This window comes from Trachinotus anak, unplaced genomic scaffold, assembly GCF_046630095.1.
Source record: "Trachinotus anak isolate AG129_WGS33_773 ecotype Australia unplaced genomic scaffold, CSIRO_AGI_Tana_v1 ptg000019l, whole genome shotgun sequence".
Taxonomy (NCBI): Eukaryota; Metazoa; Chordata; class Actinopteri; order Carangiformes; family Carangidae; genus Trachinotus; species Trachinotus anak.
The window spans coordinates 29,181,884-29,201,386 of record NW_027273870.1 but is presented as its reverse complement, the minus strand read 5'-3'; the positions used below and the strand labels follow the sequence as shown (position 1 = coordinate 29,201,386).

Sequence of the window (19,503 nt, the reverse complement as noted above, 5' to 3'; positions counted from 1 at the left end):
TGAAAACATATGCTCATTTATTCCAGATGAATTGTGAAATGATTCTATAAGGAATGTTGTTGGTGCAGTTAACTGGTCAGAATCAAATGGACCTGTACTGAGGACCTGAAAGAAGACGCCCTGCTCCTCTGAAGCTGTGACATGTAGCCTCCTTTCTCTTTTTCTTCTACTGAAGTTAGCATGCTAACCGGCTAGCCCCAGCCTGGACTCTTGATACCGAGTCACAGTAGCGACAAGTGTGTCCTGAGAAGTAGCTGCCCAGAGGACGTGTTGTGATGTCTTGTCTTGTAAACACAACAATGGCTGAAGCTCCTGAGGAGACTGATGGGTAAACAGCCGTTAATGCTAACGTTGGCTATGTAGCATTAGCAAAATTTTAAAATGTCCTTTAAGACAAATATTAGTAAATTCCAGTACCACCAACATTTCTATACCCACAATAAAATCTCTGGCTGCCCTTTATCTTGAATAAAGGGTTTTATTTTCTTTTTTTAAATCATTGTCTCTGTTCTGACTTTGCCTTCATCACATTATGGCTAATCAGTTGGATGGATGACCTATATATATATATATATATCATTGTGACTTAAATTCTTTTAATGGAAAAAATGATCACATGGTCCTTTAATGTCAGGAGGGTGGAGATCTCTGCGCTCCTGACACCTACGTGAAGACACTAACATCACCACTGGACAGTAAGACACAGCGTTCCTCTTGAATGATTCTGCTGTAAATACGTACTACAAATAATGATTAAGTTTGTTTGTAAGCCCACACCCATAGGTCACGGGTGGGTGTATAAATAAATAGGAGTGACTTCTTCATTCTCTGTTCTCCATCACTGACCGTCGACGAAGTTCCCTCCTCAGACACCTGCACAGGGGACGGAGCCTACAAGCCAAAGACCATCAACAAGAGACTACAGAGACTCTACAAGTGAAAATAGAGTATGAGAGGAGAAGTGAGAAAAGTGAATTTGCCTACCAGCGGTGCATGATTATCCAACCTCTGTAACACGTCTGTGTGAGCAGTGAAGGAGGAACTGAGACCTCTGAGGAGGAACTCTGGACTCTGAGGACATCTCGGACCAGGCTGCAGACAGGGAGTGATCACTGTGGCCGGGCTCCCGCTCCACCCTTCGCCCTCCAAATTTATATGTAAGCCAACCAGCCTCAGCTTATTTCGGTATTAATATTATTTTGATCAACAAGTGATTTGAACATTGATTACTGCTGAATGGTTTTCCCTCTTTGAAATATATTTCTCAACACAAATATACTTAATTCTGTATTAATTTGAGTACAATGATTCTTCTCAGACAGTAGAAAGTAGACTGTGGGTATGATTAATGTAGAGTGGTTCTTAAGGGTTCGCTCAACCCTTTTATAATAACAGATCCTTGGGACTAAAATCATTTCCTGGGAGCTGCCAGCTGATGACTGGTCCAGCAGGGCTACTCGCCTGGGTGCAGTATCAGAGGTGGCAGGGCAGACGTCCACAGGAAGGCAGGTAGAATATATATATATATATATATATATATATAAATAAATATAATTGGGAATCATATACATGTTTTAATGTTTCCTGATGTTTCATTTTCCACTGGGTTCTTTGATCACTATGAACCTTTTGTTCTATAAAAACAAACTTGTTTTTTTGTGTTTCATGGTCAGAGAACAAGGAGAAATAAAACAAAATAAAAATAAAAAACTTGAAAAACTTCCCACAGATTAAACATCAGTGTAAATACTCTTTATGTGAAAAATACTAATTTCATCTGTGTCTCTACAGACAGCTACAGGACAGAAATATAAAAATATAACATAGGACATGACTCTCAGATTATGGCCTGACCACACTGTCGACACATTGCACTGAATAAACGTTCGAGCGTCACATATCTGGCAGTAAGAGATGATACTGAGTGTAAAACTGTATATAAATGACAAAATCTGGTTCCATTCATATATATTTGTACATAAATGTCTATACAGAGCTGAACACCGGGTTCGCAAAGTTCCCATTGGTCTGAGCTTCAAGATCATCGTTCTCAGCGAAGTCTTCAGGGTCGAGATCGGCCTCGAACATTCGCTGCAACAAGGCGTCCACCGTCCGGTATCCTGACAGGAAACACCAACAGCATCAGCAACGTCACCGAGACTGATGACCAGTACTGTGAGGTCCAGCACAGAGCAGCTTTTCATTGCTGTCTCTATTCAAACACTTTGTCGGGATCTACGGAAGCTCATTGCTGCCATTACGAAAATACATCTTCATAAAAACTTCAGTTTATAACAGGAAACTTTTCTCATCGGTTTTCATGTAAATTCTCATTATGAGATTTCAATTTATTCAGTTTTTAAATTTTTGTTATAACAACACATCACTTTATGTCATCATGATTTCTCTGAGTGTTTCTTACTTTTTGAAGCGATTTTAAACATCAGCCCGGGTTTGTTTGCTGCTGGTGATTGGCCAGTTCCCAGGTCATTGTCGATGGTTTCCATAGCGTTCACCAGGTTATCCTCCAACTTCTCTCTGGTTTGCAAAACAACATGGACAGTTATTACACACGATCTGGTTGTAAAAACATTACAGCACGTTCTGTAATCCACATCAAAGTCATTACGTTACCTTCCAGACAACAATCAGGGCAAAACATTTAAAAAGTCAAACAACTAAGTTCACATGAGTCACAAAGACTGAATCAGAATTTTTTTTTAAATTATTTTGATGACTTTGGAGCTAAAGATATAAGTTTAATTTGCTAATTATCATTTAGTCCACATTTCTAACATCCCTGGATAAGAGCTGAAAACTTTTAATAGTTCAGATTTTCCTCAAATTTTTGCTTTGTTCTTGTGAATAATTGGATAATTTCACCTTTTAAAAATTATTCCGGTTAACAAGGTAAAAAAAAAAAGAGAGTTCAGAAGTTTTGGTTTATGGGGCCAGGAACCAGAAAAGTTGGGAACCACTGCTTTAAAACAATGAAATATCATATATAAAATATATTCAGACTCTGTTTTCGTCAGTCAGATTGTTTGATTGTTTTTCTTCCAGACCACTGTTGGTTCCAGTTCATTTCTATTAAAATAATCCATCAGAGTTCATGTTTAGGAAGCTTTGTTCTGTGGTCCAAAGTATTTTCTCACAGTGCGATGATGCAGCTGCATCGGACCGTTTTAAAAAGTGGATTAGAGACACGAGAGTCTGATTGTAGATAGATCAGGGTTTATTATCATGTCTGGGGTCGTCATGGTAACATACTGCTCCACAGCCAGCTCCAGCTCCTCGATCTTCTTCTCCAGAGACGTCTGCAGGTCGGTTTTATCCACAGAATACTCCACGAAGAACGCCTCGAGCACGAAGGCCACAAAGATACTGAAAGACGACAGCGGGGAGACATGATTACAACAGACTGAGGAGGCAGGAAATACACAGACATGATGTGATGTGAACGTCTGGTTTTAACCTGCAACTGATGACTATTCATTTTTATCCTATATTGTTTACATTTTGTCAAATGGGCACCATTTGACAAAATGTGCCGAATTAGCTACTAGCACGTCCTGTGTGCAGTGGACCCACGCTCTGTGAATCAACCACCACTGGATCACTGTGGTGCTGAAGAAAACCTAAAAACTGGATGATTCTCAGGCAAGTTCTGGAGATATAAGGACCAACCTTTCTTCTATGATTTCAAAGTGGATTCATGGGTGTTTATTCATGATGGACATCAGCAATATTGATATATATGAAATATGAAATATATAAAAGTGCAGGTCACACTGAATCTAGAGATTTGTGCATCTGTGTGTCCAGATCTGACGCAGCTATGACTCAGAGGAGAAACGCTGTTTTTAGGAGCCAAATCTCTAATTAAGTTATTTTTTAATCTGAAGCTGGGTCTATCACGAAGAGAAATGGGATGCAGCCCTCGTAGCCGTCCTCCTCTACACATTGTGTGTAATGTGTTGATGACTTCACCTGCAGAGACGAGATCTGCTTGTTTCACTGCAGAATCCAAACAGCTGTGCAACACTTCTCATGAAATCTTTACTCATCAATACTCAGATCAATACTCATTAAAGAAACTGCAGCATCTTTCAGTCTGACCCCTCTGCTCTGGATAAAGCTCCAGCACGGTTTCCCTCAGGAGGAGGGAGGAGCATCAATCTGATAATTATATTTGCAAACAGCAGAAGATTATTTCATTCTCGAATATTTAAGTTGTTCATTTGTCTTAAATATGTTCCACTGCAATTTAAAAACCTGCCAGCCTTAAATTTGAGTCTTGACAGTTTTACTCATTTTACAAATCCCATTAGTCTTACTTGATGATGACGATGACGACGAAGATGTGGAAGAGGACGAAGAAGATCCTGGCTGACACATGGGTGACGATGGCGAAGCCGCTGCTGAGCAGTGGAGTCACGTTAAAGAATCAACACAAACCTGAATTAATCATAAAAACATCTGAGGAAGACCCTGTGAGGAAGAACCTGTGAGGAAGACCCTGTGAGGAAGAACCTGTGAGGAAGACCCTGTGAGGAAGACCCTGTGAGGAAGAACCTGTGAGGAAGACCTTGTGAGGCAGCTCACAGCCTCAAATCTTCAGACACTTTGCTTCATCAACAGACCGACTTCTTTAATCCTGTAACTTTGTGCTGTATAAATAAGCTTTATCATTATTATGAAGATCAGCTGAATTCAGATCAGGTGAATGTTTGTTGCGTCAGGGCCACCAGGTGAAGCTCTAGGACCTGGAGACGGTAACTGACTGACCCCAGGAGATGAAGCCGCTGCAGGTGTGTGTGCAGCGCTCAGGGGAAGGATATCGTGCCACTGGTTGACCACCGTCAGCTCCAGCAGCAGGATGAAGGACGACACCACGTTGTTGAAGTTGTTCTTGCAGTAGTTGAGTTGTGCGAAGTCCGTTCCCTTCAGCAGAACGTTACCGCAGTACGCCTTCGCCGGGTCGCTGGAGTCCTCATCATAAAACTTCACCTTCCCTTTGAACAGCTCCATCCCCACCATGGCAAAGATGTAGTACACCACCTGTGGAGGAGGTGGAGGAGGACGCTAACTCGGGATTTTAGCCACATTAGCAGCAGGACAGTAACTTTAGTGCTCCTTTGACTTTTCACCTGGCGCCACCATCAGGTCACTAATTTCAATTAGTCCAGTAATTTAGTTTAAAGCTAATGACTCAGCCTCAGCTAATATTAGCAGGCTAACATGCTAAACTAAGATGGTGAACAACCATCAACAACCCATCAAACATTTGTTCCCGAGCACGGTGGAGGACATTTTGAGAGGTGCAGTGGTGAGTCCCTGTTTCTCGGGGACGTAGGTAAAAAAAGATTCTTGGACGCAGATGTCTGACAGTGTGGCTGCTCCAGGTGAGTTGGTGAAGCTACTTCCCGGCTGTCCGGAGGAATTTAAAACACGTTCAGATTCCTACAGTATATTTCCACAGGAAATCTGCTGTCAGCAACTTACAACAATGAGCTGTCCAAACGTGAGGATCGCTGGTCCGATCCTGGTCAGGGTGTTGATGATCGCTCGAAACCTAACAGAGAAAACAGTCGTTACTGAAGCAACGCATTCAGCCATAAAACACAACTGTGGACCAATCGAGACACATCTCCATCCCAGGTGTCCAACCATTGCTATGGTCATCTTCAGGTCAACCTTGAGCCAATCAGCCAATCAGAGACAAGTATTTTTGATGGTATAAATATCTGAATTCAGTCATGGATCAAACCTTTTGATGCTGTCCACCACCCGGATCAGTCTGAGGACTCGCAGGATGAAGACGATGTCCAGGATCTGCCGGCTGGTGTAACCCCCAGCTACAACAGCACCCGAGCCATTCATCACAAACACACATACGTTAGTTTTTATTGGAAATTGGTCTCCTCACTGCTTGTGGATAAAAACAACTTTTCAGCTAAACTGGAGCAGAGCAGCAACTAACAATTATTTATTATTATTGATTAATTTAATTTATAAAAAAGTTCAATTTGAAAAATGTCCAGAGTCCAGTGTCCTGTCCGACCAACAGTCAGAAACCCAGTGATACTCAGGTAATACTGAACAGATTGTTGATAAAAATTATTGACAGTTAATTAACTCACAGTATATTTATCAATTCATCTACTAATTGTTTCAGACCTTTTGATTCCACAGACTGAAGCATAAAGACATAAAACCATCAGCACTCACATGATTTCATGGTGGAGTTGATGATTGTGGCGATGAGAGCAGAGACAACGATGATGGTGTCGAACCTGGAAACAAAAACATTACATTTAGAAAACAAAAAGTTAGAGTTGAACTTAAAGAACTTGAAATACTTCTCTTCAGCAGCGAAGAGGCTGAAAGCAAAACCAGCGTTAGCTGTAACTGAAGCTCAGAGTTTTTCTTCACTTGAAGTCAGTCTGACAGCAGCAATGTTGAACAACAGAAATGGATCATGGATGTATGAACAGAGCTGGAGCCACTTGCAGAACTACGACAGCCACAGACCTCCATTATAAAAGAAAAAAAGCTGTTTTTATGTGCATGATGAAGTTTTCTGAGCTGCCCTGCTGTTTATACAAATAAAGTTTTCTCTTCTTGCTGACAAGCAGGTTTCAGTTTAGTGACTAGGTGTAATCTTTGAGCCCAGTGTCCAGTTCTTGTGATACACCCATGAAACATGTCAACACAGTGCTGCAAACAGATCTCACTGCAGCTGCACACTGAAGGCACCTGAAGGTCCAGGTGAGGGTCACACCCAGCAGGGGGCGCTCAACTGTCAACAAAAAAAGCAAAATCGCCAATGAAAACATCAACGGCTGCAGCTCAGTTTAATACACTCAGGTAAACAAGCACAATCTAATGCAAACATCCATCCTGTCATAAAAGTCACTTTTTACGGTGCCAATAATGTTCAGTTTTTTACGCTGTCATAAAGACGTTAAATCAATATGTGTTTCAGCGCTGAGGTCACAGTCAGTGACGGTGTTGCACTTATACACAGGTGTTTCTAATATTCTGACCCCTCATGTTTGTAATTAGAGGATTAACATTAGAAACACCCCTCAGTATAAATCAGTCCACTGCAACACCACCTTTAATCATGACCTCAACAAACACGTGATGATTAAAGTCAATGACGACAAAAACTGAACATGAAGAATTTTGTAAAGAGAAAGGTTACGACACGGCTGCACAGATTTACCTAATAACCTGTAAAAAGTCTGAGAGAAAAAACTGAAACTGTGAAATAAAACAGTCAGAAAAAGACAAAGACCTGTGAGTTTACTCCTCAGTGCCAGCTTTGGATTTTTCTTTGGTTTCTAATTTTTTTCCTTCTTGTTTGATTTGTACAGAAACCTGTGAGGCAAGTGAAACAACATTTTCTTGTAAGGATTTTTTAAAATGTTTGTTTTTGTAATAGTTTTTTCAGCCACAAGAGCCTGAAGAAAAAATATTGTTTCGCATGTTCCTCAGGGCTTCCGTAGATTTGTCTTTTACTTTTTGTTTGTTTGTTTGTTTGTTTAAGGATTTTTAAAAACAATTTATACAGTTTTTTTTCTTTCAGACTTTTTGGCCCCAAACTTAACTCTTTAAATAACTCTCAACTGTTTTATAATAAATAAATGAACAACAATAAACACAACTGCTGCCTCAAGCATCAGTGAGCTGGTCCAAGCGCTAACAGGCGAATGGCTGCAGATAAAAGAAGCAGCAGGACTGAAACATGGGTCACGTACCTCGTACTTATAATCTGGGACGAAGATAAACTGTGTGAGATGGACGTGACACAGCTCATTGATTTTAGATTTGTAAAATGCAAATGTTCTCATTATGAGATTTATCAGCAAAGGTCTCTCATCATATTGAACAACAATCTGCAAACCATTTTATCCAGCTTCAAACAAATATTGAAAAATACATCATTGTTATTATTTTGTACATATTCTGCTTGTCCCAAATGATAACAGCTTGATGATTTAAGCTTAATAGTGTCAGTAGATGTAAAATAAGATCTACACACACTGTTTGGACAGAAGAGGAAGTTTTGTAGGATTTAAATAGAAACAAGTTTTTGAGAAAAACATCTACATGAGATATGTGACATTTTTATCAAGAAATCTGACATTTGCCAATAGTTTGAGTCTGGGAGAACAAACCTGACAGAAGCTACAATTTAAAGAAGAATGCCTACATGCAGACAGATGGAGGCTGGCTACAGCACATATCGTCAGGGGACCCTGTTAAAGGGGCTTTGGGGCAACAGCAGTGGACTGTCTTTATGGGAGGTTTACAGGGTCAGTGCAAAATGCACTAATATGAGGGGCCATCAGGGGCCTCACATGACTGCACCTCTGCCTGTGCTCCCTCTCTTTTAGCTCTGTCTTTGGCCTCCACCAGCTCCTGAGGGGAGTATCTGGCTCCTCAGGTGCTGGATGCTCCACTGTGCCCACATTCACAACCAGCCGGAACTGAGCCTGCAGCTCTGTGAAGCCGAGGCCAGGACCCCCCTCACATTGTCGAACCGCTTTAACAATTAATTCATCATCGCGCTCTGTCCTCCAGAGTCGGCTGAGCATCTCCCTCTACCTGCTCTGTGACTCACTGGTATATTTTCATTTAAAGTCATCATCGAAAAAACTTCCCTAATATCTGTGCAAACTAATTTCAGTGATAATCTTAGATCTTAGATCACAAACACAAACCTGCCGTAGCTGCAGGATCCAGACGGATATAAAGCTTTCTCGGAACAGTTTGCAGAGGAAAATTCAATTTAACAGCTTGGTATCTCAAACTGAACTCATTCACCACTCTATGGTGAATTGTTGTTAGCTTACTTCAGCTTTATTAATATTTACATTTGTTTATTTGTACCAGTGTGAAACTTGAAAAAGAGGTCGTTAACCTCAGTGGGTTTCATCTGGTTAAGCAGAGATGAAATAAACTGTAAATTAAATCAATTATAGCGTCTTTGAAGATGGACACAGATTCTGTCAAATCCAAGCACGAACCATGACCAGTAAACGTGACATGAGGTGAAGACGGCGTCAGCTGCGGCCTCACCAGTTCCAGAAGCTGTGTCTGGAGAAGAACGCCCTGGGCTCGAACACATACAGCTTCAGCAGGATCTCCAGTAGGTAGAGAGCCAGAAAGACCCACTCCGAGTTCGCGATCAGCGGATTCTCCTCGTCCAGACCGATGAAGATGGCGTTCACCAGGATGATGATGTCGTACACGACCACAAAGGCCCTGAAAGTAAAAACACACACACAGAGCAGAGGTCCAGCGTGTCAGTAACCTCCTCCAGCTGATGCTGTCTCTGCAGGTCACATCTGGTCTGGTCCTACCGGTGTTGGACCATCTGGCAGAGCAGGCGGCTTGGGGCCGACAGGTAGAAGGCGGGGCATAAACTGTGCAGTGGGTGTGGTCTCGACTTGAGGGTGATCACCTCGATGTTCAGGAGGTCGGCCAGCTGGACGAACGCCACTTTTCCTGTCGATTAGCCAATCAAAACAACATAAACTGATTTAAAAATGTGAAATAAGGATTCAGATCATTTACTGAAGTAAAACTTTGTTAATATTACCTGAGAAAAGGTGGTTAAATATTGAAAGTACTCAATGCAGAGAGATGGTCCCTGTGAGTGTTAAACTATTATATCATTGTTATGGTTCATTCATTAATGTTCAAACAGCCTTTAACTCCTGTTGGTTGAGGTTGGTTGAGCAACTAATGATCAATCTGCTAATCATCTTCTTGATCAATCCACAGCTCAAAGTGACTCCTTCACTTTTTTCTATTTTTAACAGTCAAAACCTCAAAACTACTCAGTTTACTGTGATTTCAGACAAAGAAACATCATCACTTTTTACAAACTGAAAAAAAACATGAATTTCACTATTAATCAGCTTCAAACATTCACTGACTGTTTGTGATAATTAGCTACTCAACTAATTCATTTCAGCTCAAATTGTACACACTGCTGTGTAGTTAATCTTTTGAAAAATATCTTGTATTTTACAAGCTCCTCTTATGTTTGTACAAATTGTGTTTGTAAAATAACTCTTAACTTTGTCTGTAAAATAAATGTAGTGAAAAATATAATTTCCTTCTGATATTTGTGTCCTGAAATGGAAATACTTCAGTGAAGCACAAATACTCGAGTACTAGATGTGAGTAAATGTACTTTCCACCACTGCGTTAAAACCACTGTGTATAGACACGGTTTGTGATTATAGTTTGTTTGAAATTATTCAGACAGGTGAGTTAGTTAGTTTCCACCCGGGGGCAGCATATTAGGGAAATTTCATCTCAAGGCCTTTAACTTTAACTCTGAGATGAAAGTGCAAACTGAACTAACATATGCTGAGTTTTTATGGTGTGTTCAGGTGCTCAGCTCATAAAGTCAGAGATTTCAGAGTTTACCAGCAGGAAGCGTCTCTCAAACTGTTGGGAAAGCCCAGTAATAAACAGGGACCAATTGCATGGTCACGGGTGTAATTTTCGCTGGGGACATTTTTCAAATGCTATTTTTGTCCCTGTCACTTTTATTGCTTCAGTCTGATGTAGAACTACAGTGAGTTTCTACACTCTGTTCTCTCACACGTCTGTGGTTTGTATAATGGAAATAGGAGCAACTACGTCTTTCTATGTGCACGTTCAGCATATTTTGTATTTCTCAATAAAAGTATTGAGACAACAGTAGACGTGTCCCTGTGTCGCTACATGTGCAGTGATGATGATGAGGCAGAGTTTGACTTCCTCCCTGTGGGAGATGAGTGTTAAGATAGTGACACAGCAGAACTGTGAGGTGAGAGCTGCTCAGAGGTGTCGGTGGCCGTGACGCTGCAGAACGCAGCCGTCTCTGAACAAGCCTCTCGTTGGTGATGCTCAGTTACTGCGCAGACCCACCGATAGCCCCCTGGTTCTTGTCGTCGGAGACTCTCCACAGTAGCTCTCTGTGGGCGTTACTCATGTGGGGGTGGACCAGCCGGACCACCTGGTTCCAGTTGGCCTGGATCACCACCGGCTCCGCCCCCTCCTCCCTCTGCTCCTGCAGAACAGCGAACGCTCGCACCATCTTGTGCCTTTTGGCCCTGACCAGCTGCCGTATCTCCTCCTGTTGGACAAGCACAAACACAGCTGAGCTCTGCTGCTTTCAGGAGGTCAGCGCTTCATTGTTTGATTTCTGAATCCGGCTGAGCCAGGTAGAAAACATGACGTGATGGAAGCTGTCGAACCAAAAATGAAGGCCTGTGTTGATAGAAAATGTTTTCTTTATGTTATTATGAAAATCCACAAAACTGGAACTTTTTTCATATCCTTGTTGAAAACTAACAACTAAAATCTAAGGAGAGATCATTTCTGTGATTGTATAAAAGAGCCAATGTAAAACAAATGTAAAAATTAGAAACACAGTGTCCAGACAAATCAACAAACATTAATAAATGTAAAAATCACAACATTTTTGAATATGTTTGGTTAATATGGTTTAATATTATCAATTGTTGAGACTTTTGCAAGATGTTTGTTTAAATGTGTTTTTGCACATCAGAGCCACCGTACCCACAGCTGGATTACCAACTGGGCAAATATAAGCTGAAACATTAAAGTGCTTTTCTCCTCATGTTAGGGCCCCGTGGTAAAATACAGTTTTAATAACTTTAACATTTCAGTCAGAAACTTGACCACTGAGTAAATACACTCGACAACAAACTGATGGTGGGAGACGACCCTGAGTTACAGTTACATGTTCTCATAACGAACATGGACACCAGGCTCCAGCGTCACTGTTTACATGCAGAGACGTTCGTGCTGCAGTGCAGAGGAGTGTGGGGCCGTAGATCCTGCAGGGCGCTGCAGCTGTGAGATCAAGCTCGGTTCAGGCAAAAGTGTCACAAACATCACACATCAAAATATCTGGATGAGAACAACTGACCAGTCCAACCTGGTACAGGGCAGGGACCCCCACTCTTACTGGCTGGTTTCTGGTTTCTGGGGCTGTGGGTGTTTCGCCCACAGCTACTGAGACTCTCTGAGCGGGACTGAAACCACGTTACACGGACACACAGTCATACCTTCAGGTACTTTTTGTAGTTGTTGTAGACGACGGCCAAGAAGACGGACATGAAGATGTAGGTGTTGATGAGGATGTATATGATGAAGAAGATGGCGAAGCCGAAGCTGGCGTTGTACGCTGGCATCCTGCCAACGAGAAGCAGAAGATGCAGCGTGAGGCCTCACATACAGAGAGAAATATTAAAAAATGTCAGAGGTCACTTCCTTCTTCTTTTCTGTGCAGCCTTCCCTGCAGAAACGCTCCTGTGGCTTCAAACTGTTTGACTTAAAATACAACATAATTTGTTTCAAGCTGACAAAGGACAAAATGTTGTTAAATACAATGTTCATATTCTAGAATTCATTAAATTAACCTTAAATTTAAATATAACTGCAGCTGCCGGGCTCCAGTGTCACACAGGCCTCAAGAAAGAAAACTGGATTTTTCTAATTTGTTCATCACAATTTATCACACTTGTGTTTTTTTTTTTTAATTCATCAATTAATTTTTAAAATTAAGAATGTTGCCATAGTAACGTTTGTAGTATGTAGAACATCATGTCATAGATCTTTACAATTTTTAGTTTTTTTTAGTTGTAGTTTCGTTTTCTTTGTGAAAAACAAACTGTCAATAAATATCTGGTGTGAACACAGCGACAGAGCGTGAACAAAAGCACTGTCATAATTAGTGAATGAATTTATGAGTTATGGTCACAGTGACCTTTGACCTTTCACCATCAAAATCTAATCACTTCATCTTTGAGTCTGAGTAAATGTTTCTGCTAAATTTGAGGAAGTTCCCTCATGACTGAGAAATTCATGTTCATGAGAATGAGACGGACGAACGACCTGAAAACACAACGATAAAAATCTGCTTCACATGTTCCTTACAACGTCCCTGAACGTGCACAAGAAAACTCAACAGGGCACCTTTAAACTCAGTTTGACCTGACCCCAGATCAGCTCAGCAACGACAAACTGACGAGATCTTTTCTGAATGTCTTACATGACGTCAGGGCTGTTGGCCGTGGTGACGAGGACGTAGAGATCGAAGACGATCTCCAGGTAGTTGGTGAAGTACGGAGCTCCAGTTATGGTCTTCAGGCCTCTGCAGAGAAAACACACACTTCACACTCAGCTACACACACGTCAATCAGTCGCTCTGACGCGTTGTTCTTATCTCCAAAAATAAAGAACTTAATCAATTAAGGCTAAGATGGTTTTTAATTGTTGTTTTTACAGCTGAATGTGTAAAGCACTGTTGTGTCAGATCATGAAGCGACAGAGGGGGCGGAGCCGACTCACCGTTTGCCGAGCAGCTTCAGAGCCATGAGGGAGAAGATGAGGACGCTGAACATGAAGAGCAGGAAGACGTAGAAGATCTGAGGCAGAGCGTTCCGGATGCTTCTGAACGCTCTGCGGAGCTGAACGCAAACAAACACACACACACACACACACACACACACACACACACACACACACACACACACACAACTTTATGAATCATGGTCCTCCCAGGGGGACACAAACGCTCCGTCCTCATCCACACAGACACAAACTAATGATGCTTTCAGGCGCCATCGGCTCATAAAGTCAAACATTTCAATGTTTAGCAGCAGGAAGTTTCCCTCAGTGTTTAAACTGAACAATGATCCAGAGATTACAGGACAACATGCGAGTCCCTCAGTAATAAAATGAACTGACGTGATGAATTTACCTGAGAGACACCTGAACACACACCTGCTCCTATTCTGACTTTATGAGAAAAAATGCAGATGTGCAAATTAACCTGGATTTGGCGGCATCTTAACTTCTGGTATGAGAATTTTCAGAGTAAAAGTAGGAAATTTTGATATTAAAGATAAATATTTTGACAATAAAGTAAAATCAAATCAAATTTAACAACCAAAGCAACTCAGAGTAATAACTGGAGTTGAGTGGATCAGGGAAACAGACAGCTGTGTTCCAACAGGTGAGACAGGTGGGCCGTTACCTGCCGCCCCTCTGTGACGTTGACCAATAGGAGCGGGCGCAGGACTCTGGACCAGCGGAGGGCGTAATAGTTTGTAGCTTTCAGAGCTCCGTAGATGATCATATCCACCAGAGTGAGCTGGAACAAACAGGAACAAAGTCGACCAGGTTTTATTTCACTGCTTTTAAATATCATCTGGTACATTTCAGTTTCACGTGGTTTGGTTTTAATCATTCCTTCAGTTTACTCCAAGTTCCTGTATCCCACTCCATCTCCATCGCTATGGTTACGCCCCTTTTCAGCTGCTGCCAGCTTGAATGTAACAGGTGTTCATTTATGTAAAAGTCCTGCACTCCAGCTTTAAAGGTTTAGATTCTGATCCATCATCAGGACCCTGAAGGAGGCGTCTGATCAGATCCAGATTCATTCATCCTGCAGCAGGACGACGAGCCCAAACCCAGAGTCAGGAAGACGAGAAGGACCAGGAGTGTGTCGCTGAGGTGAAACTGAGGGCTGCAGCAGTGACGTCTGACCTGAGCACTAACGTGATAATGTTGTAATGACCACTGAGTGTTCGTGGGTCAGAGGGTCAACATGTTGACGGGCGTCGTTCAGCCTGGTAACAGCATCTTGGCCTAAATTAGTTAAGTCACACTTAAAGAACCGGGCCCTACTCTGAGCCTTCGGACCCCCCCCCAACATAACAACATAGCAACATAACAGCAACAGAAACAAAGATTCTCAGAGACATATTCCTGTTATCACTGAATGAAGATGGGTCAGGATGTTCACAGACTGTAGGAAACTACAGCGCTGAGTGAAAAACAGTCAGGTCAGCGTTTGTATTTCACTATTTTAAAGCGTTTCATGAAGTGACTGGGAGCCTGAGTCACTGAGTCACCAGGAAGACTTTCTGCTTTTAAAGGCGCTGACGAGGCAACATCTCCGGCTAAAGGTTGTTTCACAACAACAGGCAGAAAGTCTCCTCAGCACATTCTGACTCTGCAGATCACAGACAGGAACTCAGCTCAGCACACACCAACGAATTCAGCTTCCACTACTCTACAACTCACCAACTGTCACCAGAACAAAACCTCGCCCCTGAGTCTGAACTTTAATAACGATCTTCTGCACAGGCCCAGTCCAAACAGTCCTGGAAACATCGTCCCAGAATTCACCAGCAGGCACCTGGATTACCTCGTGACCCGATGGTCATACAGGAGTTCATGGACAAATATGCATCAAGATACACCAACATCTAATCAGATGTAAGTCTGAAGTTTCCACTGTTCTTCACAAAGAATTAAGCTTATTTATCTTGCTAATTATTATGTTTTATCTTTGCATGCTTCATATCTGGTATCAGTTTGATCCTGTTGGCTGCATGTTTCAGCAGGTTCCAGGTAACAAGTCTTCCCTAAACAGAAAGGTGCTCTGGAGTCCAAGCCGGTCATGAAGTACCTGTCCTGTAGGTTTGAAGTTCTACTGCGTGTTCTAATGTTAGCATGTTTACAAAAACTGTCCTTGAGTTGAACCCGACTTTAAAAACCCTGGATCCACCAACCTGGTCTCAGTTGGTCTGGTTTTGGTTTGACAGAGCTGCAGCACAGCAGGTGTTCACTGGGACAAAGTGGCGGCATTAACTCATTGGCTGCCGATAAGCCCCTCTTACCATGAGGATGACGATGATGCAGATATTTTTGGGGTCTTTCCAGAACTTGTCTCGAGGGATCACCTTGGCGTAGTGAACCAGTCGAATGGTGAAGACCAGCAGACACAGCAGCTCCACCAGCATGGTGGCCTGGAAAACAACACCACAAACCTTTCACACCGGCATCCGACTGATAATTCTAGGTCTGAGAAATCAGGAGTTTCTGAGAGCAACAAAATCTCCCACCAGAACCAGAGACAAGCCCAACGTCCATTCAGCCCATTTTACAGGAGCTGGACACTGTTTGGTTCAAGTTTCACTTGGTAACAAACTGCTACAGGTGAAACAAAAAACTTCAATAAACAGATTTTTTTAAATGTATTGCATATAAGAAAAATTGGTAAGTATGAAACCCGCTGCCGTCTTACCCATATAGGCAGAGGGAAGACGGCCGGCTCCTCGAAGATGGCCAGAGACAGATCGACCAGGATGAAGAAGTAGAGGAGCACCTTCGGGAACCAGTGGTTGTAGAGCAGATACAGTCTGGAAACACAGTGACTTAAATGTTAAAGCCAGTAAATGTCACCTTACTAAAGACACAGGCAACAATACTATTAAAGTATAAAGCTGCTGTTATTCTCTATATTCATCAATGTCAACAAATCTCATGTGCAGAGCCAAACCTGTCAGCTCCGAGTTCACTGGTTCCTACTGAAGATGGAAATCTTTAAAAACACCTTGCAAATGTATAAAAATCAGTAATTTCCTACAACAGCTGCTCACCATGGGTTTTATCTAACAAACAGGAGGATATTGTTGCATTTGTTGGGGACTATTTTCAGCAGCGGATGAATCCACATTTGGTGCTGTAGGGACATAATTAACATTGTTCCCGTTTACAGTCTGTTTATTTACCTTTGCAGACTTGTTAGTGCGAAACAGTAACCGCTGGTTTGACTCTGCACATGTGAGAAGTTGACAGAAAGAAAAATACACAATATTACCAGAAAATAATGTTGCTAGTGAAGTCTGAAGTCAAGCTGAAACTGCATCAGTGTGTCCGAGATATTGTGTCATGATGGAACAAAGTTGTGTCGATCAGCAGTCGCTTTAAAAATGAGAAGATTCAGGGCGGTAAATAAAACCTGCACGTGTGCGTCTCACCTCACAGCCTGAGGCGAGGTGTCGAAGAAGATGTTCCTGTTGTACTGAGCGTCGGACACGTAGATCGCAGCCAGGTCAAAATCCTGCAACACACACACTGACACTGAGAGGATGGAGCTGTTGGAAGGTGGTGCCACGAAAAACAAATCAAAACCTCTGCTTATTATCAGAGCTTCTCATTAACCGAGGACCAAAAGCTTCAAGAACTGATCCAGTGTTCGCAGTGGAGGCGAGTGTGAGGCAGGAAACTATCACAAGCCTGAGCAAATTTTCAGTGCAGGACTTTTACTTGTAATGGAGTAATTTTATATGTTCCACATGCTGTACTTGTGCTTTTACTTCAGTAATGTATCTGAGTACTTCGTCGTCTTGGTCTGTGTGGGACTGTGATGAGCATTTTTTTTAATTTCTCCACTTTTCATTTACTTCAAAAACCTGCAGATTGATGCATGATGAAAACAGTCTTGAGTTGCGGCCATGTTGGATTGTATGACACCGTGAAGCTGCTTAATAAAGGTGCCACAGAGTCGAGTAAATAGATTTTAACTCTATCAAAGTTATTTAAAGAGATGAAAGAAAGCTGTGTGTTAAAGGTCGCTGAGGACGGTGACTGCTTTGTTGTGACATCACAAAGTTCCAGAAGTCCTGACGGCTGGTTTTAAGGCTCAGTTTCTAAATACAGGCTGTGTGCATTTCTCTGTGGACTGAGGCTTTGATACTTTCACAGTATTAATATAGAACCTAGACCTGCTTTATAATCACAAACACATGGACATCTACCTTTAGACAATATGGGACCTTTAAATGATTCACTTGTGTTACAATCAATCATTTAGTCTGTTATAGAATAAAGTCAGATGTCCATCTTTAAAGCGACTTTACTAAAACTCAAATATATGATGAAACTGAAAAAACAGCTAAAAAAAAAGCTGCAGCCTGATGATGGTGATTTTTTTTTTTTTTTGACAGGAGACATGACTGAGGCTGGAAGCCTCTGGTCCGTGACTCTGAGGTGTCTCATTCCCTCACTGTTTAACCGCTTTATGAGCCCAGCGGGACAAGAGTCCATCAGTTTACTGCTCATGTGGAATAAACATGTCCTCCAGAGAAGCTGCACAGACGCGTCACACAACACATGAGCTCAGGCATCAGCTGCGCGCAGCCACACTCCCTCACCTCTTTGCTTTTTGCAGGATTCCCTCCGTTGGGAATGCCCTTTCCTTTTCCTGCAGACTCATCGGGAATGTTCTCGCTCTTCTCCGGCTCCGACATCGCTCAAAACCTCCGACGCAGCTCTTCCCAAAACTTCTCCGAGGAGTTCCCACAACTTTTCAGCGCCTCTTAAAGAGTTTCCAGGCTTGGTGTGGGAGGCTGCGGGGACACAGTGTGCGTGTCTCTGCGGGAAATAAAAGGTTCCACCGCGTTTTAATTCTCTCTTTCTGCTGTGGACGTCAGCACGGAGCGTGAATCCCGGAGGATCCGCATCAGATGTGTTCCTCCCCGCTGCAGCTCCACCGGAGCCTCGGTCTGACTCTGCACTGGCCCGGAGCCCTGTTTGTCCTGCTCTAATAGACCAGGGCTGTGCTGCCTTCAGGGACCGGCAGAAATATACAGGAAAAAAGACAAAGTGACGTGGTATGACCATCAACCCAAAGAGATCTTTAATTCACTGTCAGCTATAACAGAGACAAACTGAAAATGATCATATTTGAGAAGCTGCAACCAGACAACGCTTGAAAATGTTATTCAGAAAAAAAAAAAGTCTGAATGAATGAATTAAATTGTGATGTCCTCTCTATACAAACTATTTCTTTCTTACTGTTCTTCATCGGGTCACTTTATCTTTTCTAGCTACTTATTCAATTCTTCACATTTTGTTCAGTTTTTGGTTTTGTTTTCTTCTTCTTCTTTAACTTTTTAAAGTGTTTCTCCTTTTTGCTGACCCGTGTGACTGGATGAAGACACGAGGATCGTTTGCTGTCAGTCGGTTTGCTCTTGTGTGAACTCTTGTTTTTCGGACTTTAATCGGAGACCGTGAAGGCAGCAGGAGGCGTCATGTGACAGCGGAAACGGAGAAAGAAGAATTTAAAGTAAAAAACCACTGAGCAGAAACATAAACAGAATGTGTCGTTTACAGTTTCACGGTATTATTTATGTCCATCAGCAGCAGAAATTCCACCTTCAGACGGGTTTTATACCTTAAACTTTATTCCCCTGGGTGGATGGTTTGGCTGTAGAAATAAAATAAAACAAGAAAACGAGATTATTTGTTTTTATATACACAAGTAATTAACAATTAACAATCACTACTATTAAATGTGATTATTTTCTCAATGAATCATTTGATTTATAAAACAGAAAAATGCTCAGCAGAGTTTCCAAGAGCCCAAAGTGACGAACAGTGTAAAAGTCAGAGATATTCACTTCACTGTGATGTGAGGGAACATTTCAGACACTGGAACCATGAAGTTTCAGCGTTGTTGCTTGAAAATGGACAGAAACAATTAATCAATTATTAAATTAGCTGCAGATTAATTTTCATTTGACTGAAGAATTAATCCACTAATCATTGCAGCTTTAAAAGACTGAGAGGACTGTCCACCAGAGGACTGTCCACCAGAGGACTGTCCAC

The 19,503-nt window shown here is 42.0% G+C and overlaps 1 protein-coding gene across 2 annotated transcripts; it reads right to left on the bottom strand.

Moving 5' to 3' along the window:
* Nucleotides 1–1,737: 1,737 nt before the first annotated feature.
* Nucleotides 1,738–18,371, bottom strand: tpcn3 (two pore segment channel 3). 2 transcript variants are annotated; one of them, XM_071504959.1, is made up of 20 exons: nt 18,048–18,291; nt 16,872–16,954; nt 16,136–16,250; nt 15,729–15,857; nt 14,078–14,194; nt 13,390–13,508; nt 13,091–13,192; nt 12,105–12,231; nt 10,939–11,146; nt 9,375–9,519; nt 9,091–9,276; nt 7,767–7,796; nt 6,232–6,296; nt 5,771–5,858; nt 5,506–5,575; nt 4,842–5,061; nt 4,338–4,428; nt 3,271–3,384; nt 2,423–2,538; nt 1,738–2,120 (listed from the first exon to the last, which is right to left on the bottom strand). In XM_071504959.1, the coding sequence occupies exons 1-20, from the start codon at nt 18,141–18,143 to the stop codon at nt 1,987–1,989; spliced, it is 2,355 nt and encodes a 784-aa protein (XP_071361060.1). In that variant the 5' UTR covers nt 18,144–18,291; the 3' UTR covers nt 1,738–1,986. The 2 variants fall into 2 exon arrangements, with proteins under 2 accessions (XP_071361060.1, XP_071361061.1); XM_071504960.1 differs by lacking the exon at nt 7,767–7,796 and having other exon boundaries at nt 18,048–18,371.
* Between the last annotated feature and the right edge of the window lie 1,132 nt (nt 18,372–19,503).

What these genes read in the sequence shown, in the direction of transcription:
- tpcn3 (XM_071504959.1), bottom strand. Translation starts at nt 18,143, where the DNA reads ATGTCGGAGCCGGAGAAGAGCGAGAACATTCCCGATGAGTCTGCAGGA. An exon ending in TCTTCCCTCTGCCTATATGG is followed by an intron (nt 15,858 to 16,135) that starts GTAAGACGGCAG and finishes GTTGTTTTCCAG; the next exon opens with GCCACCATGCTGGTGGAGCT. An exon ending in CAACTCCACCATGAAATCAT is followed by an intron (nt 5,859 to 6,231) that starts GTGAGTGCTGAT and finishes GTGCTGTTGTAG; the next exon opens with CTGGGGGTTACACCAGCCGG.